Genomic DNA, 26277 nt, shown 5'->3' with positions numbered 1-26277 from the left:
GGTCTCAGTGTCTGAGGAGATGGGAACTGCTTTTCTCCACAGGCAGGAACCTGAGGCCAGTGTCTGCAAAGCAAGAAGAGCCATCAGCCTGTGCCCACATCCCTCTTTGGACTATCCACAGCCAGCTCTCGGCCAGAGAGGGGGATCTGCTGTGCCACTCAAGGTTTCCTCAAACAGCACATAAAATTTGAATTTTTTTTTTTTTCTTTTTCAAGGAGAGCAGGTACAAAAATAAAAGAAATCCATATACTCTGAAAATATACTGGAAACTGCCACCACAGATGAGGTACCATTTATCCCGACCCCCCACCCCCAAACTGCAAACATCAAAATATATATGTTTTTAAACAAAAGAAGAATATCTGGCTATTTAATCTCAGTTAAAATGACAGCACCCTTTGTTACACTTGATATTTCACACCATTAATTCTCTTTTGAAAAAAAACCAAGATATCTAACTAACCTTGATTCCTTGCTTTTCTCCTCATTCCTTAGTGCAGTAATTGTCCATCTCCATTTAAATAAATATAGCAGCTACAGCATCATAAATGTGTGGCCCTCACAACGTCAGTAACTTGATATCATAATACAAAGAAGTATCGGCACTTGACGTAGATATTTGCAAAACCAAGAAGAGAGATTAAAACTTCCAAATACTCTTCACATGAAAACCAGGTACAATGTTACCTTGACAACTGAAGTCACTTTGTCAATGAAGTTTCTTTAGTTTTTGGTGAAAGTAGTGAGCAAAAAAGCTTCTCAAATCCGAGTCACCGAGCATGGGCAGGGTGAGAAGCAGCTTTGAAAGGAGAGCTAGAAGGCTTTGTAAAAAGGAATTTTCAGCTAAATGCCAGAAGTCCACAAGAACTCTTTGCAAAATAGGTTTTTTTTTTTAAAAAAAAGTTCTCTGTTTTCAAAAGAAATTTCTGTATAAAGCTTAAGCTGAACCATTTACAAACAGCATTGCTACTGAGAGAGCTTTAGGAGAAAAGTGTCAGGTCACAGACTGGAGAAAAAAACATCTGAGAGACTCACTGAGAAAGCACCTCGCTCAAAGGACTCTGTCACATCCCCCTCCCTGCACCAGGTGTGTCCAAAGGCACCCACAGGGACAGGGCACTCCAAGCTGGGACCCCCTGGCTCTGGGGGTCCCCAAATCCTCAGGGTCTCCTGAGCCCCCCAGCCACCCCCACCGAGCACCCCCAGCCAATGGCCACCCCCACCACTGTTTCCAGTGCAATTTTAGCTTTGCCAAGTTAGTCTTTGACATTATTTTCCTTGTTTTTGAGAGATAAAATAGGTATCTACACCAGCTGTTAGTAAAGCTCTTGCAGACAGTGTTGTGAACAGCACTACGGACATTTCCATACAATATACAAACGCACAAAATACAGTACTTGGTTTTTCTGGCAGAAAAAAGGGGGTTCATGCCTGGTGAAGCAAAATGGGCTCAGATTTTAGGCTCAAAATACAGTATATTGGCAAACAGCAGATTTGGTGAGAATGAGGAGAGAAGCTACTTAGACCAACCAGGTTTTCATGTGAGAGCAGGTGGAGGTCGGGAGGGCTGGGATCACAGCAATGCCCATACAAACAGCTGCAGTAAATATACTATGAACCAGTGCAAATAAAAACAGTCAAAAATGCAGTTCACGAGTTTACAAAGTGCAAAACTCCCCAGTCCCCTCGTTGAATAAATGCTCGTCTCTGACATCTTAAACATTGGTTTTAAAGTGGAATGAAAGAGTCCCATTGGTTTGTTTCACATTTCGGTGATTTAACATGTTAGAACTATCCCAGCCCTCTTTATTTGCAAAGTGAAATGAAGTTACCAATAACTTAATTTTAAAAGGAAAGTCACTATCAAAGAGGAAAAAAGCCTAAAAACTTTTATTAATTCCAGACATTTTACTGATGTCAAATAGGTTTAACTAAGCATGTAAAAACTGAGATCTTAATACAAAACCCTTTCCATTTAATTCAAATATGCTCCACATTTCAAAGCCAAAAATAAGGCCAATTCCTTTGTTAAATCAAAAGACTGCAGCAACAAGTAAAGCTTGCAGAAGTCTAGAAGCATTTTTTGTAATTTTTTTTTGATTTAAAAAAGGAAAATTCAAGATTCCTTCTGACTATAAAACTTTCCTTTCAAAATTAAGGCTTTTACTTTGTCCTTTTAAAATCCTGGAGGTGTCCATTCTCCCATGGTCCGTGGTACGGACACTGCTTCAGTACAGCTCAATGGACACAGTTTTTCTTTAGAATGCTTATTGCACTAAAAGGTAGCAAAACAAGTTGTCAGTTTCTTTTTTTAAAAATAAACATGATTACATTTCTAAAAAATAAAAGTTGATGTTGACCATATGTTCCGTAATAATTAAATTAAAGCATTATTATTACTCTAATAAATATAAAAGAAACAAAAGGAAGCTAAACTTCAAACACACATACATATGAATCACATTAAGGTGTGAGAGGCAGCAAGTAAAGTAGCAGGTTTCTTTTTTTTCCAAAAAGACCTTAGCTCTAAAGTTTCAGTTCTGGTGGTTACTGTATGTCATCCCAGAAAACCTGGGACATCAGATCTCACGTGAGGCTTCAACAGATTTGACTTGCCAGATAGGAAAAAATTGAAACTTTTGGACTAGGTAAAACAGCAGCTTTAGTAAATTCCCCCAGGGAGCAAGAAGAGTTGGGTCACTACTGCCTGCACATGAACCACGAGCTTCTTGGATTGCTTTTGAAAGGGAATTCTTGGAGCTGAGAACTCCAAAGCTGTGAGAAAAGACACAAAGGCAGCCATTGGCTAAATTAGGTTCAAATTACTGGATTAGTGTGCAAAACATCTTCCCCCCCTCACTGTTACCTAGCTAGTGCTGTACATTCCAATGCACTTGGATATGTTCACATTCAAATGCTCGATGGCAATACTGAGAGAAAGATTCCTCAGTGCACGGGGGTTAAAAACTTATTTTCTTTTTTGCACACTTCCCTTCTCCAAACAATCACTGTGATTGTTTCTAAAAGGTGGTTTGTTTTTTTGTTTTAAATTACACAATAGATTTTAGTTTATTATTACTATCTTTTTTTTTTTTTTGCAACAATAGTTGTGCTGCCGAGCAACTTGAGGTAAAGGCAGAAGAGGGTTAAACTACGAGAAATAATAATTAAAAAAAAATGATGGCGGCAGCTTCCCACAGGAGCCCGCCCCAAAAAAGCAGTTGGCTGGTTTCATATTGCATAATAGTGCTGTGTTCCTGGATGAAGTAAACAATCTTCCTCGTGTCAATTTAAGGGTGAGCCTCTCGCCCCTGCACAGCGTCAGCTCCAGCACGATGGGAGGCACAGCCCCTAAACCAACCCCCTGGAAACATACATTGTATGTGGCTTAAGTTCTCAGTTCTCCTCTCCGTGAGTGTCTCCCGGGTCATTGATTAAGCGAAGTACATCGTGCGTAAGGTGTCTTGGTGAATCTGTACAGCCTTCGCCAGGGCCTGCGGGTCTCGCCCGTTGCTCTGTCCTGACACGTGGCTCCCTTCAGCACTGCAGGGAACGAGGGAGAGACAGGCAGGGCTGTAAATTGTATTAATTCGGATCAAAAAGCTGCTTTCACATCTCTTTGATAGAATCACTCAGGTTGGAAATGACCTCTAAGGTCGAGTCCAACCTGTGAGCGATCCCAACCTCATCACCCAGCCCAAAGCACGGAGTGCTGTGTTCAGTTGTTCTTGAGTGCCTGCAAGGACGGGGACTCCACCACCACCCCAGGCAGCCCCTTCCAATGCCTGACCACCCTTTCCATGGAGAAATTCCTCCTGTCTTCTGTTGTTCTTGAGCACTTGCAAGGATGGGGACTCCACCCCTTCCCTAGGCAGCCCCTTCCAATGCCTGACCACCCTTTCCATGGAGGAATTCCTCCTGACGTCCAACCTGACTCTCCCCAGGCACAGCATGAGGCTGTTTCTCCTTGACTTATCCCTTGTTCCCTGGAAGCCAAACCAGCCCTGGTTGGACCCCCCTGTCAGGGAGTTGTAGAGACTGAGAAGATCCCACTTTTCTCCGGGTTGAGCCCCCAAAGGACTGACTCTCCAGACCCTTCACCAACACAGCACCAGTGACAGAACTGGACACTGAGAAATATCAACTCTCATATTCACTCAGCAACCTTGAGGCTTTTGACAAATCTCTTCACCATGGCTGCTCAGCTTGTTCATCTAAAAATAAGCCTTTTATAAATAAATTGATGACTTGAAGGTTGTAAAATACTTCTGACGTACAGAGTTAGATAAGTGGAAGCACTTAACATTTGGTTCATTCATGACTACTCTGATTCTAAAGCAAAAAAATTAAATCGGTGGCTTGATTGCCTCAGACCACGTCAAAATCATAACAAAATACTTCAGTAACTGAATTCTTTTAATCTGAGTGTTATTCAGTAGAATCCACCACCCCACTCTGGTCTGATGTAGAGCAGCAGCTGCCAGGAGCGATGATCTTAACATCAGTCCTAGAGGCAACAAAAACTGAGCGCAAGACCAGCAGGAATCACCCAGACACAGTCAGGTGCCTTTAGGCCTGACAGTGGATGAGAGCAGAGGCGACTAAACCCTGAGCAGAGGCTGTGATGTACCTGTCGTGTTCCTTGTCCACGAGGTGGTAGCGTGCTCTGAATGCCACCAGGTGAGCGTAGTAGGCGGGCGCGGGGATGGAGACGGAGCGGGTGCAGCGCACGTAGGTGTGGCACAGCTGGTACGTCAGCAGCTGCAGCTCGTCTGCTGTGAAACAGTTGTCATCCCACAGCACGTGGTAGTGGGAGGGACGGCTGGTTCCCTGCAGAGATGGGCATGGACACAGTCACTTGGCTGGGTTTCCATAAATAAGTCAGGTTTTGATGCCCAGAAAGGGCCAGGCTATCTATTGTGAATGCCTAGGTAACAGCAGCTGAACAAGTTCATTTTTATGTCAGCCCTAAATGTATTTAAAGATTACTAAGTCTAACATATACATGATTTTATTGCTCTGTATGTTCTTGCTTGGATAAAACCCCTCAGTGAGCAACATCTACTCCCAACATGACTAAACCACAATTACAGCTCCTCTTACCTACCTTCAATTAAACTGTTTCTCACAAAACATCCCAGAGAAACACCCAGTGCTTTTAAATCCTTCTGGTTCCTGAGCACCCTAACTGCAAGTATGAACACTAGAAACTCAAGTTAAATCTTCCAGTGCACCTGAATTGGGTGAATAGTTGTGCTTTAGCCAAGCTACAAGTCTCTCCTTTTAAAACAAATATATCTGGAGTATCAATTTAGCTCAGGTTCTTTATGCCTTGTTATATTAAACACAATGAGCTGCAACTACACCCAGCATTTCTGCTTCAAATGATATAAATCTTTTCTGCTTCTCCTTGATATAAATCTTTTTCCACAGGGCCAGAAAGCAGCTTGCTCAGACACAGTGTAAAGGTTGACAAAAATCCCATTGAAATGATTCAAAACTGGAAAAGAAGCCATGCCCAGCCAACCTAAACAAAACTGATGACAATGTGGTCAGACGCACAGGATAAAAATTTAAAGAGTAAATTTTTTTTTTAACCTTTTAAGCAATAGCCTGATACAAGGCTATAATATTTTTTCAGAAATAATAACGTTACAAAATAAAGTGACCTCTTAAAAACAAAACTTTAAAAAGCACCACTTACCATCAGTGCAAATTTAAATGTGCAAATAATTTGTTAAGCAAATCATCCTCTAAGTCTCACAATAATGTTTTATCTCAGATAAAACCGAGCTAAAAGAACATTTCCCTGCTAAGTAACTGTTTGTAAACAGGTGTCACAAAAAGAAGAAAAACAATTTGTTCTAAATTCACATTTACAAAGCATCCATACCTGTATTCCAGCATGGCTACAGAGGTAAAAATCAAACTCGTAGGGGTGTGTAATGTCTGTATCTACAGTTGTCCCAGCTGGAATATTGCCACTTCGTCCAACCTAGAGAAGAGGTTTGTTAAGTGCAGCCTCAGCTGTTTATACAGCTCAACTGTAATGAAAAATACAAGTTTCTATTCACCACTGGCAAGGTTTCGGCACATCAAGCGCCACAGAACTGTTTGGAATGTGCCACTACATCAGCCTTGGAGGTTTGACAAGGACACTGGATGGCTCTCCAGCAGCTTACACAACACTGCACCTCCAGCACATCAGAACCTTCCAGCTCAGACTGAAGAGCTGCAGACATTTGTATTTAGAATTGTCAGCTTCAGTTTGGATTGATTAACTCAGAAAAAAGGTTCCACCATTTTGTACTTTCTTTTATTACTGCTGGAGATTGGTCCTGAGTAGTCACATGGATTTTAGCTCCAATGTGATGCTGTGGGGGTTTTTGACAGACTTAAGGTCAATGATTTTTCAATTTGGAGCCCCATTTTATCAAATCAACACATCCCTGCATGCACATTTAACCAGATGGACAGAAGCCCACGCTAATATTTTCTCCAGCAGACTAAAAGCTCCTCATGAAGCTTTCCCAAAAGGCTCCTCAGAGGGCAGTGATTACCCTTTCTGTTCTGTCAGCACAGAACAGCCGCGTATGATGTCTCTTCTGCACCACAATGTAGGTTATTCCAGGCTGGTAATCCTTCTCCAAACTGATGCAGGCTTCTCTAATGGCCAGCAGTTCATAATACAAAACCTACAAGCACAAGAACAGAGGGGTTTAAGTTCTCCTTCCATTGTATTCTACACACAACTGTGTGTAGTTAACAAGTACAGCTTTGGCACACAACTGGTAATCTCAGAAAGTACTTAGAGATATGTGATTTCCCAAATTTGAAGACTTCTTCCCAGACAGGAAAACAGCTGCAACTCTTCTTACCCAACAAGATTAAGAAATTCTCTCCTCAATTATTTTGTGTAAACATAAGCAACTCGAACAGTACAAAACAACACCTGCAGCTACTACAGAGTAAGAGAATCTTTCAAGAACCCACAACTGAACCAACCTGTCGGAACTGTCCCTCAGAGACCCCGTCCCTGTAGAAGATGATCCGGGTGGGCTTGAACCGTGTTGATTTGTAGAACTGGATGAGCAGCTCCCTGACCATGGAGGCCAGGTCCTGGATGATCTCCTGCCGGGGCCTCTGGACCCTCACCGTGGCACAGTACCGGCTGGGATGAGCATCCATGCTGCCTACAACCTGGGGGGAGATGCACCAGGGGAGGCTTCAAGCTCAAATCTATGCCAAAACAACTAAAAACAAAAAAGCCAAGAGAGGCAAGCACAAGATGTTTGTGCTAAACTACAGCCACAGTAACACTTTCAACAGGAACTTGTACTTGGTACAGGTTTAACACCTTTTGCCCCAAGCATCCTGAAATGCACCTGCAGAATTTGGCTTCTCACTTAGGCATATTTTTATAATCCAGAGACATTTTTCTGTGACGTTTTCTCACCTTTAACACTGAGAAAAACCTCAGCTTCCCTTAGTTACTTTAAACACACATGCAGTTTCCTGCAATCAATGACAACTAAGATACCAAGGGGACGAAGTAGGAGAGGACTGACCAAGCCTCCAATCACCACCTTGAGTTCCTGGACTGTACCAACACAAAAGGTAAGAAATGTCAAAAACATTTCTGCCAAATCAGGCCTTTAATGACACTTTTATCCTTTAAAGAACCAAAAAAAGTTACTAGCTAACTGTTGCAATAAGGAAGAAAAACCATAAAGAAAGGCCTCATAAAATCAGGCCTGCTCTGGCTGGCCTGTCATTTCTTCTAAGGCAGGCTAGCTATTTATGTGAATACAGAATGGGCTTTTTCCACCATGAAGAAAATGGAGTCCTGTGTGATTTATTCCCATAGCTAATGTCACCAAGCTGTATTATTTCCTTGAGAATATTTCTGCAGAAATATATTATTTAACAATGTCATTTTACCTTGATTTAAAAATTAAAGAGCTAAGGAACCACTCTGAAGTATAAGGCAGTTTTTTTCTTTTAAATACATGATTTTTAATATCATTGGGACTGTGGACAAAGAACTGGCATAAGCCCTGAAAGATATTTGATATGGACATAGCCCATAAGTTGCACTTACTATTCTAACATTTACCCACAATGAAAAAACACCATGTAAATTTAATAAAACTTACAGCAGCAATGGAAGGCTTCTTTCCATCTCCAGCTGGAGGGTGAGTGACATCAGCTCCCAAAAAGATCACTGGCTGCTGGAACACAGAAGGTCTTCAAAAAGAAAAAAGTGCTAAGTCACACTCGTAGCTGAAGAGCTGCCACAAGGTCATCGCTCACCGTGGGGGTTGTTTCTGTCTCAGCCTTATCAGGTACCCGGGCCAAGGCTCAACAATGGGATCTTTGTGCACAAGAGGTGAACTTGGAACCCTCCCCAGCAGAGCCCAAAACACACTGCAAACACACTGCCAGAACTGGGGCATGACTGGTGGGGAGCAGCCCCAGGGCTCCAGTGGAGTGGCACAGCCAGGGGCTTCAGAGGCCCCATGTGAGCCTGGGGGTCCCCTGAGCCCCACTGAGCTACAGCACCAGCATACACATTACACTGTTCTGCAGGACATGAGCAGCAGGATGCTCTTATACTGCCTTTAAAATATTTTTCCTCACACAACTGTTCCGTATTTCAACTTTGATACTGATCAAACATTTGACAAGAACCTTGGCTGAAGACCTACTGCACAGGCCAAGCACCACTCTGAGCCTGTGCTGGAACGAATTTAATTCTACTTCAAATACCACATACTATTATCAAAAGACTGTTTTAATTTAAAACTTGGCCACATTTAAATTTTGGGTGCTAAGTAGCAAACGTAACCATATCTGTCAAAAGAAAACCCAACGCAATCTCCAGAGTCTTACCGTTGATGAGGTACAAGGATGTTGTTGATTCCTCCTAGTTTAACATTAATCTTCAGGCACAGATTTGAGAGGGTCTGTGGAGATGTTTTAATGACGTTCTTGACCTGAACACACTGTGTGGCCATTCCCAACAGCGTGTCTCCCACGCGCTTCACCTCCGCTGGGAAGCAAACACAAGGAGACAGCTTGAGTCCTTTTGAGGTTATTGCTGCATTTTGATCTCAGATAAGTCACAATAATTCTAGTGCACATACTGTGCAGTAACTTCTAACTTAGCTGCATACTCAGACCTGCTTCCAATTTATCTTCAGATACAAAACAGTGGTGTCTAATACCTAAAGGACGGTTCTGAGTAATTTTTAACATATGCTGGGCAGCAGGTTTCTCCAAATAATACCTGACTGAACGGGTAAAGACAGAGGTGTGCCCTTACCATACACAGGTGTCTTCCCTGGCAGGATGACAATGATGAGCTGAAGCCCTGAATAGGTGTTCTTGAGGTGTCGGAACATGGGCTCCACGCTGTCTGCACCCTGGGCGTACTTGCAGAAGCAGGGCTGGCCCTGGATGGGCATCCCGGCGTCCTTGGAGATCTTGCGCAGCTGGTCTGTGAAACCCCTGCAGATGAGGAGATTTTTGGATTTGTGCAGTAGCAACAGAACACAATAAGCAAAGCACAAAGGGACAGAATCGTCAAAGGAAGATGATTCCAAATAGCTTTTAAAGCAGCATTTTAAAAATGTTTGTTATGCGAAGGGTGTACAGCTGTGAAACACCACAGGCCAGAATGGGCTAAAAAATAGTCTAGACAGTACTTTGTTCAGGTGTCAGAAGGGACTATATACAGTGATATTACAAGACAAACACCCCGCAGTGTACCCAGTATAGTGTTTTGACTGTAAGCAAACCAGCCCAGATTTCCACCCTAACATCTCACATTAAACCCAGGTAAAATGCTCATTGTAATCCTACATTCGTGTTTCACTCCATTAAGAGAACAGTCCAAAGCCTGAACCACAACATGCCTTACTTCAGAATTTCTTCTCTGCACTGTCTCTGCGTTGCAAAGCAAGCTATGGCCCACATCTTGATCTCCACCCCAGTGTGGAACTGTTTCCCTCTCATGTCCCACACACCATGGCTTGGTGTTGCCACGGTTCGATTCTGGGGAAACAAAAGCAACAGACACTCAAGTGACTAAAAAAAGAAGCAGCCGATGCTATTTGCAGTTTCAGGAGAACAAAGAAGAGTTTATCATTCAAAGTCTGATCCCTGTAGAGTCAAAGTGTACAGGAAATCACTCCTCAAAATGGAAAGCAGAGGAAAAGCCAAAGCCTCACCCGTCCTCCATACTGCAGCATCGGGGCTGGGAGCACACGTCCTGTCACATGGGCCATCTCATCCCTCACTTTGAACTGGAACTCTTGGACAAACGGATCTGCATCATAATTTGCACTTCTCACCTAGGAGAGATTGACATGTTACAGAAATATCTGATTATAATCCATATAATAAACCATAGGCTAACAGGAACACTGCAGATGTGTTCTTAAAACAATTTCATTGAAAAAGACTCAGACGTGACTGCTCAATATTATCAACCCATCCCCAATGAAAACAATTACTACCATGAGATCTAATGGATGAGATGGTGTCTGTTCCCTTCATTACTCAAGTGCTCATTTTCAGTTTGTTCATTCAACAGTATTTTTTTGAGCATTTCCTCACAGTAAATTAAATGTGGAGATGATAATGCAAGAGCCTGTACTATGGACTCATGTTATCTTTGCATGCCATTTTAAATAAATCCTATTAAAAAAAGTAGTTCAAATCTATTAAGTTAAAGGACAAGGAGGAAAGAAAATACTAGGAAGTTTTGCATGAATATAATCCAGCCCAGTGTCACTGAGCAGTGTCCCATGGAGCTGGGACTGGGGCACTCACCAATCTGCTGATCTCCTCCTGCCTGTCTGGGGCAGACCTGGCTGTAGCTTTTATCATGGTTGATGTCTGATTGTCTGTCAGCTTCTTGATGCACCTCTGGCCAGCCACGATGTTACACACCTGCAGGGGAAATCAGAAGCATTAATTCACACCAGAAACACTCAGATCACATCACACTGTACACACATGACACTGTGCTGCCACTATGAACCCCAATGTGTTTGAACAACTGCCCATTATTTCTTGTATTTCTACACTTCAAAGCACTGTAGGATGCAGACAGTATTTAGTGAAATTAAAGAGTAAACCATGTACTCTGTACATGTAAACCCATTAACACACTTGTATTGCAAAGAGCATAGATTCTTAATGTTTTGTAAACTGACAGAACCCACCCAAGCCCAGCTGATCTATCAGAGTAAGGCTTACTTCTAAAGGCAGGTAGGTGTGTTTTTGTTCCTGTCCCACTTGCAGACAAGGAAGGTGAGGGTATTTCAGCTGGAGGTTGTATTTCTCTCTGAAATACTGTGCTACTGTCCTCTCCACAGTCTGGCCATTTTCTAGCTGTAAAGGAAAGCTGAGAAGACAGACATTTTAGTAAAATATTATCTGTCTAATAGCATCATCCCAAAATGAACAAAATAATCAGGTCCTGTTACTCAGTGTGAAACTATCACACATTTCATGCTCTGACAGAAAGGCTCTTACGTTTGATGACTTGCAGGCCGTCTCGTTACGTTACAGACACGGTACTTCCTCCTCATTGTCCCACAGTGAGTCACTTCTACCTTTAGACCTGCATAAAAGCATCAAAAAAACCTGATGCCATAACTACACAAACACGTACACAGGAAACACAAGGTTTTAAATGATAGAACATAACAGCTTTGGGGTCAGCATGAAATAGCACAAAGAAATTATTATTCGCCCAACATTTTTACTTTCATTATAATTTGAGTTCTGACTAATCCTGGTGATTATCCTCACAAATCATGACGTAAAATATTTAATGTTCAATGGCTTCTGAATTTCATTTCAAAAGCATTGACTGAACTCAGACAGCAGTTTTCACAATTTCCTTCTGTTCTCATTCTCAATCTTGTACATCTCTCCAAACTATCAGTTCCAATATAATTGAAATTAAAAGGACAAAACCAGATTTCTACTTTATCATCTTCCCCCCAGCTTTGTGTCCACATTCATACTGTAATTTTCTTTAATTTCACTGACCAAGTTCAATTTTGCACGTTGAGAATCTCGTCTCAAAGCACCCAGCCTACACACCAGAGCCTCTCCAGACTTATCTCTGCCCACGATAATCATGACAGTGGCAGCTCCAGGAGGCTCTGGGGGCTGTTGCTGTGACTGTGCACACACTGTGCTGCTCACACAGAGCAGCCTCAACATCTGCTGGGAGCACCGAGCTTATCACACGAGGGCTGCACAGCATCCACACGCTGCTGTCCTTCCCCAGCTCCACAGGACAGAAAGCAGCTAAAAACAAAGCCTGGGTACTCAAAGGTTTCACCTCCAGCAGTAAAGTCTAATTTTAGTGATGTCTAGGACTACAGGCCTTTGAAAGAGCAGCTGGATGGCTCATCCTGTTGAGGTTTGTGTGGATTGTGGACCACTGACTGAACACCACCCAAAATCAGGTCCCCAGGTACCAGACACCAGACTGTGTTTAGTTTACAGGGGACACAGACATCACACAAAGAAGCACTGACTGTACCTGCTTTCTCCCTGACAACACTAATTGCATCAAGAACATCAGTATTACTCAGAGGACGGCACAGTAAAAATAAACCACCACTGCCCTGACACGGCATTAAGAGAAAATAGAGAAAAGAAACCATGGGGCACTGTGACCACAGACAAGGGCTGATGAACACAGAGATATCTGGAACCCATTCCCTGCTCTGTCATTACTCTGCTGTGACTCTACCAAGGCAGTGCCCTCCCCCAGTGCTGCTCACACACAGCCAGCTCTAATGCAGGGCTTGTTTTGCTGTACATGGTCACGTCCTGGCTGGAGCTCTCAGACCCTACAGCAGCAAAGATGAGTCTGAGAGCAAAGGAAGAACTTTCAATATTTCCTGACTATGGTAACAGAGCCTCTGAGGCACCTGAGATCAAGCAGAGGCAGTTTCTCAACCTCCAGATACCTGCCCTACAGAATTAAGGCAGACAGGCAGATGTAAAAGGGGGCATGCTAGGACTAGTACAAAATAATTCCTGTCTTTTTTCAGTCATGGCTCTTCTGTGAGCACATCCCTTTATGATTACAGTTCAAATTTACTTTTTAGCTGCCCAGTATTTCAGTAGAGTCTAATCTTGCATCAAGTGTTTAAGAGCTGAGCTCCTCCAAGGCTTTTCTCTCTGCAAATTACACTGGAATGAAGGATATGGGAAAATACAAACCCAAGTAGCATATATGGAGTGAAACCACTCAAACCAGCAGCTTATGCAATTCCTTTGGAATGGAATTTGGCCTTCAGCTGCAAGTGGTACTTATTTTTCCACAAGGCAATCAGTTATTAGAATTCACTATAATACTCTTTCATAGAATCAATGCTAGCCCTGAAATCAATGTTCACTTTGCCACAGCACTGAAACAACAGGAGCCCACACACAATGCCAGGTGGCCTCAGGGACCCTGGGTTAGGAGAGGTTGGCACCAGCCACTTACCTCTGCCCAGGCAATGAACAACGTGCTCCCTCTTTCCCTCTAAGCCACTGGAATGTTTTTCAGCTCCCATTTCTGCAGAGCTGCATTGTTTGTCTCAGGATTAGAGCTACACACATGGATACTACAATTCTCTTGGCAATTCCAGGCCCTTCTGATCCATGTTAAACAGGCTTCCAGTTAAAACAATTCCCTTAGAATTAACTTTACTGTGTTACCTAGGAAAAAACCAACCCATTTCTACTCACCCTTTATCTCTTTGGTGAATTTTACCCGATGAGAATCAGTCAGAGGTCTTGGTTGTTCATCAATATTATGAATGTCAAGGACTTCACACATGAACTGAATTACGGGTTGTGCTTTGTAGAAGGCAGTGGCAGAAACTGCAAAAAGTAAAATATGAAGTGTAAAAAAACCCCAGTCAAGGTATTGTGAAGCAGCTCATACATCAATATTTCTTAGAATTCCACGTAAACCTCAGGCACATTTAGAAACAGAACAGTGAGTTCTGCAAGAGTAAAATAACAAAAAGCCAGCAGCAAGTCTACAGTGACACATCTCTCTCCAGTACAGTCATCCTGCTACTTCCTGGAATTTCAGGGGTTTAAAAGGGTTTTTCCCCCAGAGAACATTTATTTCTAGAAAGCTGCAACACCCCAGAGAGACATTCTTTTACCTCTGTATGAAGCTGCAGAGACAGGATTAATATCCCTCTACCACAGACTTTTGAATATTAAAAGCTAACATAATTCAATGTGCAATATAATTTTGTCAGTTACACAATCTGCTCAATTACTGAAACAATATCTGGTGTAGACATGAGCACTATTTTGACTATGCACAAATTGTGTTGGTGTAGGGGGAGTGCAACCCTTGATCTACTCAAATCTCCTCCCCTCCCCACATGCTAATGACACTATCACTTTAAGGGGCAATATACTGGTTTTAAGCAGGACAGCTGACTTATTATAAATCATAAATTACCCTCTTGACAAAGTTATAAGCAACTGAAACGACACCTTTGGCAGGAAGGGCGAGGTGGGACTAGACAGAGCTCAGACACAAACTGTTCCACAGGTTTAAAACTTTAAATGTCAACAACAGAAAAGAAACACTCAACAAGCATTTATCAGTTTTCCAGATCTCATGTACCAAACCTGCCACACATCTGTGCTCATACAACCCAACATTCTTCAGACATGTGTCACTTGAGCAGCCTACCAGGCTCACATGAGGCATCAACCAACACCTCCAGATGCCTGAGACTGCTCCAGATTTGAGTGACCCCAAACCCTCACTCTCCCCACCCTGGCAGTGTGTGGGTTGTCTCCCACAGCAACACTTTTATGGAGAACCTCATCCAACAAAACAATTCAAAAACCTCCAGTGATGGGATGTGAAGACAATTTCACAGCCTCAAATGAGGAAACAGAACAACAGCTCTGTGAATCAGCACTTAAAAAGGGCTTCAAATTTCTCATTCACAGGAAGGACTGAAAAACTTTTATTCCAAGAGTTACTACTGCACTTGTTAATGCTGGTAAGAAAAACTTTGTCACAAAGTAACAGCACAGTACATTATCAATTGGTGTAAATTCATCCTCTTCTACCTGAACTGCAGTTCTCTCAGTACCTTACATATAGATACCAGCACTGGTTCTTTTTGGGACAGGTTGAGATTTTTACATTCATTTTTTTAAACCACAGCTGCTGTTAGAAAGGCAATTTTACAAGAACAAACTCTGTAACTTCAGTCACACGAGAATCACCCACAATTTACGTCAACCAGAACACATGGACTTGCAAATTTTTATCAAGACAGCTCAACATCTGCAATATTTTATTATGCTCCAAGCACAACCTGACTTGGAGTGCTCAATGTAGAGCAAGACAATTTACCTTGGGTTTATAAAGCATTTCAAAGACAGTGAGAACTGAATGCAAATCAGAGAAAACCTCAGGCAGCACCTGCATCTCCACCACTGACACTTTTCAATGAGGGTTTAACAACTAAATAGAGTTGAGTGCTCACAGGACGAGGGAGTCTGACACAGGCACCAGTTGATCTCAGATCCATTCATCTGGGACTCAATACAGTGCTGCAGAGCTGATCCTTTTGCATAAGAAAGCCTATTCCAATCAGCCCTATTCAGAGAAGTGTTCGGGGTATGTTTTCCAGAGTTTTCTTGGAAGTACTGAGCACCACTCACTGTGTACAGCTGCACAGAGACACAGTGCAGGCAACCTGCCTCTGTCACTGGGGATGCACCAATACTGAAATTAAGCAGGAAAACAAGCCCTGTGCAATTCCTTCTAATGTAGGGATACTGGTTTTTATATGGCAGCTAAATTTCTGCTCAAACATTGACACCACGAAAATGCAAGGAAAACAGACTGAATTTCTAGGTAGCCTTTGCCTTACATGTCTGGTCTGAATCTCAGCCCTGAATCTCCACTTACCATCGATGTTGAGCATCATTTTCCACATGGCAGGTCGGACAGACTGATGGAACCCAAACCAGACCTCCCTGCCCCCTCCCAGGGGGTGGTCATAGCCTTCTGGAGCTGAGAAGAAGGAGCGGCCCACGGGGGTGTACCTGGTGAAACAGGTGGCCACACATTTATGCTCTTGTTTTCCAAACATCAAATTCATGTAACAAAGATTATAACACACTGCATTATTATTTTTTGGCATTTTGTGCACCAGCAACCTGTGCCAAGAAGCAAGTATAAACAAAATACTCTGAATGCTTATTTTCCTATTGCAGTGCTTTTAAATTTAGACAAAAAACATTTACTACTTTTAGCAATGCACAAACCACTTTCAGTTTTTACAACAAATCAGGAACTAAGTTAACTTACCCTTCCTGATCTTCTCCTTCAAGAAAGTGGAATCTCCACCACAGCAGATTCTGTACAACAGCCTTGTCTATACTGGCCTGACCCTTAAATACCATTTTTTCTAATTCATAGGGAACTTCTGAATACAAGATACATTGAGAGAAGCAAAACTTTGGGTGAAACAAAGAACTAGATGAAATGATGTTTCTCTCACAGGTAGAAAACAGCTGCTCCTGAGCCTCCACACCTCCTGTTTTGTAATGCACAGGCATTGGTACAGAGGCTAACATCTTCAGATCTGGGGAAGCTGAGGAACACTGGATTCCACAAAACCACAGGGCACTTTTTTTGGTTGTCAGCTACACGCAGTGAAACCCATCAGAGCTATCAGTGAAACCTATCAGAAATCTGCTCAGAGCAAAGCCATTGTGCTGCCTAAAGCCAAGAAACTTCAAAAGTAACTTTCATTGACCAAATCAAGCAAAATTAGCCTTCTCTAAATGTCAGGGCTCTGAGATAAAATAACAAATATGAGACTTGGTTAGGACAGATGCTGGTCCCAGCCATGTATTTCAGACATGAGAAGCATGCACGGTGCCAGTGTACCAATGGATTAAAGAGACTCTGCTTTTCACAGGCACTGCCCTCACTTGGCTCAAGCTGAGCAGAACCAGGACAGCAGTGCTGCAGCTCACTGGAACCCCTCAGCATTTCTATGAAGGCCTGTTATAAATGCCTGATGTTTCTCGATCTTTTCCAACACACACATCACCTGCTCTGCCTACAGAAACACTTGTACAGGACTGACTATAAGCTCCCTGTTCAGCTCACCAGCAGTGCTGCAGAGGGCAATGAACAGTTTCTCTTTTCACCTGTGAAGAAATGGGGATGAAGGTCTCCCAGTGGGGATACTTCAGGTAAAGACAGACTGCAGGAAGACAGTGAACCTACTTCATGGAGGGGAGGTGTCGTAGCACCACATCGACAGCATGAACAGGGTTAGTGCTGATAGGTTTGTCTAGTTCCAGAGGCTCAGGCAAGGTTCTTCCTGTCAAAACTTCATGCAGCAAGTGCCAGCTCACCCGAGAAACAAACTTTATTGACACTTTGAAGGGACGATCTTTTCCACCTTCTCCGGGTAGTGTCACATCCAAATCCACCTGGGCAGGAGAGAAAAGAAAGAAATAAAAAGCAGCTTTTTAATCTGGAGTCTGGTAGCCTTGAGATTCCGCTCCTTCCCATAACTGGACCACAGACTCAAAAACTCAGATATTGAAGACACAGCACGTTTGATGAAAGTACATTATCAAATGCACAAAGTGAAGAGAAGTGGGCTCTGACCAAGCACAAGAGGACAGAATAAACTTTTGTCAACCCAAATCATAAAGCAATACATTCTAGAAAAACTCTGGCTTGTTTTTTCAATTCATCATAAGATCATGTGTTACAGTCTGTGAAATGAAATGTTTTAATAGATTTTGCTGTAGAAAGCAGCTACTAAATTATACAGAAAGTTCAAAATGCAACTATTACATGAACATTTACATACACTGGAATTTGCAGGAAATGTATCAGAAGGACTCCATTTCAGTACAGATGCTGTAAGATACATCCAGCTTTTCAGAAATCAGCAATATTTAAAAGTTGGGTTTTTTCCTTTCCTATGAAGCTGCTATTAATATAACATGTTCCCAGTTATCTTACCCCAGTAGTGGCCACAGGAAGTGGATTGGCTGTATAGAGGCTTCTTTTCCCATCATAAACTGGTCTACGGTCCCCAAATATTGTCACTTTAAAATGCTGCACCATAGAGTCCACCACGTCCCTGGAAAAAAGGGATATTTGCATTGAAGATGTTTCTGAAGAAGGATCAGACCCAAGCTGGCTCCCACTCCCAGGTGTTTTGCTGAAGTAGTTGCAATAAACAATACTTGAGTGAATTATAAACACCCACTGCTGTTCCAAAAGGTGCTTCACGTACTTTAACTAAATAAACACTACAGAATAAAATCAGAATCAATGCAAATGCTCAAACACTGGAGAATATTGGTAGTGAAATAATCTCAGAAACTCCTAGAAATTACCAAGGCCTTTGTATCATCTTTATGATGGAAAACAAGAACACTGTTACCTTGGAAAAAACCCACAAAGTGGTACTGTGAAAAAACAGCACAAACCCCATCTGGAAGCTCTGCCAGTTCATTGTACTGTCTGCAGCAATGTTTATCTGCTCCTTGATGAGAGTTCTGAATTCTGCCTACACTGGTTATAAACATGAGATGCCCTAACAAAACAGGCTTGGCAGTAAGTCCTTAATAACCTGAGTTTCTCCAAAGTCATGCACAAGTCTGATCCAATTTGCACACAATTATAGATTTGCGTCCCTCACTTTATTATAAATTGATGGCAATAAAGATTAACCTGACACAAGCACTGAAATTACACTTGAAAAACCATAATGAAATTTTCAGCTTATACAAAAATGCTTCTTGATGCAAGTAGTAGATAAAACTTTTGGAACACAGTAGACTTTTGGAACACCTCCAAGTGTAACAAGCCTTTGGGATCTGAATTCTTTGGGAGGTCTCGGTGTTTCAGTGGCACAGAATGGAAACACTTTCCTTTCAGCACATGCAAAGCAGCCTTCCTGCACAGCAGCAGCTTCCAGGCACCACGGCCTGGCCAGGCAATATTAACCCAAAGTACTTCAGGAAGATGATAAATATTGACTTCCTCTTCAAGCTGAATGAGCAGCAGCACTTTCACCTCCCAGCTTGGAGGTGGGGAAAAGGAAAGAAAGTCTCCCTTTCATGGCTCCTGATGTTATTCAACATTCCCATTGGTATGATTTACAAGACAAATGTATCTTCTCACCTGTTCACCCTCCGAGGACACTTATCTGGTTTGATATCCACCTCATAGAGGTAGACATCAATCTTTGGGATTTCAACTTGGAAGCAGTTGGCCAGCAGTTTAATGGGCTTGCCCATGGTGCCATAGCCGGGACGTCTGGGCACCATGAGCAGGGGCTGGGCCCCCACGGGTCCTGTGAAGGAAAAATCCCACAGATTAGGAGAAAAGCACAACAAAAAAATCCCCTGAACCAACTCCCAGGAGAACCAGGTGGGCACCAGAGCCAGCACACTCAAGGAAAGGAAATCAGCTGTCTCCAACAGCATGAAATTCCAAACAAATGCTTGCCCATTATTAATCCTTAATCCTCCTCCTACATCTAGATTGTTCTCTTACTCATGAACTTCAGTGATCAGCATGAATAAAATCAGGAGGTTTTGTTTAGATTTCCTAAGAAAACCCAACCAAAAATCCAAAATAAAAAAAAAAAAAAAAAAAAAAAAACCAAACTCAAAAACCCTTAAACAAAAGCAACTCCAAAAATAACACAGAAAGTTTTACAAGTCTTTTCTGAACACCCTGGTAATAACCAAGTGGCTGCAGAATACAAAAATACAGAAGTAACTCTGGACTAATGCACAGGATTTGAGATAAACTCTTCATTTCAGTGCCAATATCAGCTTAGTCTTGGAAGACAGATTATTCTTGAACTTTGCTGGCTGAAAATGGATGAAGAGTAAGACCATTACCTCCCATCTAACTGCCCCCATAAAGCCAATTTGCCAGAAGAGTAAAGACTAAGATTAAGACAGGATTGTAAAACTCTTGATTACTCGTAGGCTAGAGAAGAATACCCAGAACTGCTCAGAAACATCTAAATCTGCACTGAGATGGGTACTTTGAAAAGTAGCTAAAACACCTACAGATTTGTTCCATTCTCATCTATTTAATTTGCTTTGCATAATTTAGGTGAGAACCCTCCACTCAAGATTTGCATTACTCATGCCTTACAAACCAAACACGGTAGTAAACATAGCCCATTTCCCAGAATTTCTACTGGTATTTCCACTTAAAAGCACTTCTTTCCAGTTAAGAAACAACAACAAACCCAAAATGCTTGGTAGCCTGAGTTTTAAGAAGTTACTGGTGGTACAAATGTCCTGATTTTCAGAGCATTTGAGCGAGGTAGTGCAAAGTTCTCCCCTCTCCTCCTACTCGGTGACGCAGGCAGCGATTCCAGCCCACTCGTTTTCATTGCAGAGTTAAAATGTCAAGTGCTGGGAAAAATGGTTTTTATTTGCCTTTTGATTAATCTCCATAATTTCTGTAAAAACCCCTGTATTATCTTGAAAGAAATAATCATGTCCTGAGAACAGGTGAACATCAAAGCCAAGTTCCTCTGTAACATTTGTCTGGCTCTACCCAGAAAACTACTGAAAAATTCTGAGTGGGGCTGGCTTGGAGCCACAAGATAAAACAAAACAGAAAGCAAGAAGCATCATTTAAAACCCGCTCACAGACTCTGCTTATGCAAAACTTGTTCCAAGCATCTGCTCTCTTCAACTTTTCCTTCATTTTAATACTCTCACGTGAGTAAAAGCAGCCCTAGAATTTACTCCAGCTATATTTGCAGAATATAAGCATAAGCAAAAAAGTTACTACTAAACATTTGAGTGGCATAAACAAGTCAACAGTTTGTTTTAATATTCTAAAGACATACACAGCACAGTTTATATTTAGTTCCTATCTGGAGGAGAGAATAACAAAACTGATGAAATAAAGATAACATTAAAAAGGTTCTTTTAGTCTGGTCAGCCTTGTGTGTCTCGCTCACCCTGGAAGAAGTCAGAACCCAGATTTTAGCAAACAGGAGTTAAGTGACCAATAAATGAATCACAAGTGCAGGTCTACACATTGTTCAGTTGTAATTTTAAAAAATTCAGCTATTTTGCTATTATTGTGTGAATCATATGCTCCCTTGGACAAATGAACTTAAAAACATGAGTATGCCAGTACTGCCCAAATATAAGGGCACCCACCCACTGAGAAGACCCTGCTTTGAAGAGACACTGACTTGCCAGATTCTGTTGTCAAAGTCTTGTGTCAGTGGCCCCAAAGCTGTGACTCAAAGCCCAATAAAACACAAATAACCAGCGAAGCTCCGGGGATGGTTCTGCCGCTGATCTATCGGTGACTCACCCAACCTCATGCCTAAGTCCTGTGTCAAGCCCATGGAAATAAACACACAAACCAAAAATATTCAAAGTACTATTATTCTACTGAGTACAGGATGCCCGAGTGGCAGATCCTTTCCTTCAAGTCCTTTAACCATTGCAAAAACAAAGTGGGTCAAGGCTGAAAAACCTTTCTCAAAGCAGCAGCACTGTGACGCCTCCTCCACAGGGGATGGAGCAGCTCCTCAGTGCTTCCAGAGAGTTCTGTATTGCTCAGCTGCCCACAAATTTGAGAGGAGAAACTTCTTTGTGTTAAGGAAACCAATATTCTGCCATTGCAGCACCAGGTACATACATACCACAGAATCATGGAACAGTTTGGGATGGAGTCACTTAAAGATCACCTCATTCTCACCCCCTGCCATGGCAGGGACACCTTCCACTGTCCCAGAGTGCTCCAAGCCCTGTCCAACCTGGCCTGGGACACTTCCAAGGATGGGGCAGTCACAGCTTCTCTGGGCAGCCTGTGCCAGGGCCTCTCCATCCTCACAGGGAAAAAAATTTTCCCAATATCCCATCTAAGCCTGCCCTCTGGCAGTGGGAAGCCATCCCCCCATCACTCCAGGCCTTGTAAATTGTCTCCCTTCTCAATTTTTCTCGCAGGCTCCCTTCAGATATATGCCTAGGACGTTCTTAAAAATCCAAGTAAAACCCCCAAACTAACTCTGTTCAGTGTGCTGGAGCAAAGCTCAATTCATAAAATCAGCTCAGCAAAGCTCCCAGCACTAAAACTCAACTGATTTATAACAGAAAACAATGAACACACAAACAGGAACTATAACTGGTGTCTCAGACAGATTCTTGGAAGGCTTTTGTGCAGCAAGGGAGCACGTCTCAGATCATGGAATGGTTTGACTTGGAAGGGATCATAAAGCCCCCCCAGCTGCACTCTGGAAGTCCCTCTAACGGCTCCAACGAGCTCGGAGTGAGAATCTTTTCTTCCATGGAAGTATCAATGTTCCAATCAAGCTTGAACACAGCCAGAAGGGACGGCGATTCCTCGGCAGCCCAGCCAGCACACGGACAAGCCTGGCCTGCATCCAAACCCTGGCTGCACCTACCTAGCAACCAGAGAAGCCCTGTCGGAATAAAGCCTGAGCACAACGAGCAGGAGCTCAGAAACCTGCAAATGCTTCCAACACACCATTGTACGAAAAACTGCAGCTCCTGGCACAAGCAGGGTTTTTACAGAATGAAGAAAACCCCTGATCTCCAGCAGGATGCTAATAGGAAATGCAGATTTCCTTACAGAAAGGGCCATCCCCACCAAGCTTCCAGAAAAAAATTATCCTCTTTCACATTGTGGCTTCAGCATTATAAAGCCAAACTCTAATAACAGAGATAACCTAGTAGTTTTATTTTTGTTTATACAATAGTTCTAAATCCAACTGGATGGGTGGTGGTACTGCCTAAAACACAACAGCAAGGCCTGAGCAGGTAAATACAACTTACTCTAGCTCAGGAACACGAGGCAGATTTGTGGAACCAATTCCAGCCTCAGGCTGGAGCTGCATTGGAGAGAACTAGAGCTCTCACAAGGAGGGGGAAAAATAAAAGACTCCCTTTCACAGGGCCCCTGGCCTCTACTCAGAGGCCCAGCCTGTGGAGCTCTAAGAAGATTTTATCACTAACAAAAAATAACCTAATTCTGGATTAAAAAAAATACATAGAGAAGATTTGATTCCAACGTTGGTTTCAATGATCGAGCACCGTCTGCCAGAAATCGTGAATTGCCTCATTTCTGTCACTCGGCCCTGCTGGGTGGCATTACATTATTTATGAGTAATGCAATCCATGTTTTCTAAACATTCCTCCTTGCAATTTAGGGTTTGGTTTTTTTCAAGGTTTCGGATACTAAGTCATGTTCAAACTCATCTAAAGCCAACATTTTGATGCTGTGCTCTGTGACTGCCAACTGCACAAGCAAATACTGGTGTGGTAACTCATTCTGCCCTAATGGACTTACAGAAAATACACTGGAGTGTTTTGGGGAGAATTTAAAAGACAATCAATGCTTCTGAACCATTAAAAAAATCTAAATACAAAAGCTTTAAGCCCAAAAACGCTGCTTATATGCACATAGTGGAGTTAATACCCAATTGCTCTGGGAGAAGAGAATGTGCCAGCCCACACAAACCCTGCACAAGTTTTCCCTGGAAGGTATTTCCACAGACCAAAATCTGGAAGGTAAAAATTAGCTCAAGAAACACTCTTCGACATCTTCACCCCTAAGGAAGCAAAGCTCTGAGCATGAAACAATTTTCAATGTTCATACTGTGAGTCAAACAACTTCCACAGCAACTCCAGAGGAAATCTGCCACTGTATCTTACAGTAGAATAACTTTTGAAGGCAACTATGAATCACCCCCTTCCCTGCTGTACCACACCCACAAAACGGGACTTTTAATGGGCCTCCCAAAGCACTACTCTGAATCAGAGAGAGAAAAGCCACTTCTTGGGATTTTCTCTGCCCAAGCTTTGTATGGAAAATAAACAGAACATTAAGGATGCCTGCAGTGCCTCATTAAAAACTGAAATTAAAAAATCCAATCCAAAACAAATTAACACTTTCAACACAAAAAGATCTGAGCTTTGAAAGAACAATGTAGGACATGGAAATGAAGACAATGGCACTGACACAACTTGGTTTCAGCACAGAACATCCCCTGGGTTGGTTGAACCTCCCTGCCTTTTGGAATTTTACTGAACATTCTCCTGGTGGAAGTGCAATGCCTGACCTGTGCTGAGAGCAGCTTTTCCTTCACTTCACTTTCCCCACCAAACATTTTACTGCTGTTCCTCAGTTTGGCTCCACCATAACCCACACCCGGAGCAGCCACCTTCACATGCAGCTCCTCCTTTCAGTGATGTTCAAATTCCATGGACCAGGAGAGCCACAATACTCCCCAGATTCCTTGGCCTAAGCCTCTCACACAAACAGGACATCACCCACAGCATTGCTTCATCCAAGATGTCCTGGCACACACTTCCACACTTTACTCCAGGGATACTCACACCCCAATCTTTGTTCCCCTCTCTGCTTATTTTATCCCATGTTTTCCCTTCATGCACAGAAAACAAAGCACAGCTCAGTGTCTTTCCCTCTTTCATGACAGAGCTTTAATCCTCATTTGCTCCACCAAGGATGGTTTGTGTCCTCCTGCTCCAACACTGCACTTAACACTTCCCTAGACACAGGAAGAACCATCCCTTGTTCTGGACATGCCTGAGCCCACAAGGAACACTCTGCAGCAGCTTTGCTAAAATCCAACACATTGCAGCCTAACAACAGGAAAATTCACCCCAAAGGAAAACTAAACCATTTATGGGGTCCTCTTGCAAATCTGTTTATCAGGAGACAACTACAATTGCACCAGGTTATAATGAGAGTTTATTTAACACTGTGTAAGAGAGCATTATATGAATTCCACCAGATTGTTAAAATCCTGCACCTTAAAACATTCCCAACCCATCACGACCCCAAGCCAGGCAACAGCTGAGGTAGGGAGTTTTTCCAGCCAAATGTATCACTGTCCTTAAATCTCCAAGTATGTTAGAAAAGGATCTCCATATGGAGATGGGAAGGCACATTTTGTGTTGACACCTTCAGTCTCACTCTTGTATTTTCACCACCTGTGGTACCTATTCAAGTGACAGACATGGAACTCCAGGTGGCTTTGGACATTCCCTTTGCCATCGAGGTACAGCCAGGGAATTGCTGATTAAACACTGCCCAACCCTCAACCCTCCTCAAATCTTCTGCCAGATTTGGAATAAGTTATCTCGAAAAACTGAATCAGAACTTCTTTCTCCAACCCTCAAAATCCATTTAAACCACAAAGTTGATAAATACTGAGCATGTGCTTTCCCGGCAAAAGGATCAAACGGCCAAAATCTGTAGATTTTCATAGAATCACAGAATTATTTGGGTTGGAAAACACCCTTAAAGCCATCCCATTCCACCCATACCATGGGCAGGGACACCTTTCACTATCCCAGGCTGCTCCAAGCTCCATCCAACCTTGTCCTGGACACTGCCCAGGGATGGGGCAGCCACAGCCTCTCCGGGCAATAACTCCTCATGATGATTATTGTGAAGCAGCACACCCAAAGGCACAGGAATTAGCCCCAAAACTCAAGTGCTAACACACAGGGGCCAATTACCGGGTGTGAGCCCGGCAGAAGCTGCTCGAGGGAGCGCTGCCCGGTCCCGCCGGGCTCTGCGGCTCCGTCCCTCGGGCACCGGCACGGCGCGGGTTACGCAAGCCGGGCACCCCGGTTATGAAATACCGACAATTCCTCCTCCACCTCCGGCACGGCAAGCAGGGCACGGAGCGCCTCGGCCCCGGCTCTGCCCGGTACCGGGGCCCTGCCCGCGGGGCTTGGCTCCTCCCGCCCGATCCCGTTCAGGATGGGCTCGGCCCGGCCGCTGCCCCGCGGCACCGGGGCGGGCACTGGGACTTGTGGGGGATGGCGCGGGAGGCCCGTTCCCCGAGCCCGCCAGGCCCCGCCGGGCCCGCGCTCACCTGCGCTGCCGATTTCCATTCATGGAGCTGGGGCGCAGCCGCTCGGGGCTGCGGCGGCCGGCGCGGGGCTGCGCTAGGCGGCGGTTCCTCCGCCGCGCTCCCGGTCGGGCCGCTCCCGGCGCTGCTGCCGGTGCCTCTCCCGGCGCTGCTGCCGGTGCCTCTCCCGGCGCTGCTGCCGGTGCCTCTCCCGGCGCTCCCGGTGCCGCTGGCGGCGCTCCCGGCCCCTCACGCGGCGGCGGAGGCGGAAGTGGCGTGGCCGCCCCGCAGCCCCGGCTCGCGCGGCCGCTCCCGCCCCGCCGCG

At 43.6% G+C, this 26277-nt stretch overlaps 1 protein-coding gene across 2 annotated transcripts; it reads right to left on the bottom strand.

Annotated features, from left to right (window-relative positions):
* Positions 1 to 340: 340 nt before the first annotated feature.
* On the bottom strand, positions 341 to 26277 carry AGO3 (argonaute RISC catalytic component 3). Of its 2 annotated transcripts, XM_071453115.1 has the most exons (20): positions 26159 to 26277; positions 25977 to 26110; positions 19238 to 19409; positions 18068 to 18188; positions 17315 to 17523; positions 15983 to 16119; positions 13771 to 13905; positions 11545 to 11632; positions 11266 to 11413; positions 10837 to 10956; positions 10233 to 10355; positions 9923 to 10056; positions 9326 to 9510; positions 8893 to 9052; positions 8157 to 8247; positions 7006 to 7200; positions 6561 to 6695; positions 5894 to 5995; positions 4631 to 4830; positions 341 to 3543 (listed from the first exon to the last, which is right to left on the bottom strand). In XM_071453115.1, the coding sequence occupies exons 2-20, from the start codon at positions 25993 to 25995 to the stop codon at positions 3435 to 3437; spliced, it is 2583 nt and encodes an 860-aa protein (XP_071309216.1). In that variant the 5' UTR covers positions 25996 to 26110; positions 26159 to 26277; the 3' UTR covers positions 341 to 3434. The 2 variants fall into 2 exon arrangements, with proteins under 2 accessions (XP_071309216.1, XP_071309217.1); XM_071453116.1 differs by lacking the exons at positions 18068 to 18188; positions 19238 to 19409; positions 25977 to 26110; positions 26159 to 26277 and having other exon boundaries at positions 17446 to 17501.

This window comes from Agelaius tricolor, unplaced genomic scaffold (genome assembly GCF_023055355.1).
Source record: "Agelaius tricolor isolate 1412-34295 unplaced genomic scaffold, bAgeTri1.0.p SCAF_36, whole genome shotgun sequence".
NCBI lineage: Eukaryota > Metazoa > Chordata > Aves > Passeriformes > Icteridae > Agelaius > Agelaius tricolor.
This window is presented reverse-complemented; position numbering and strand designations above follow the sequence as displayed.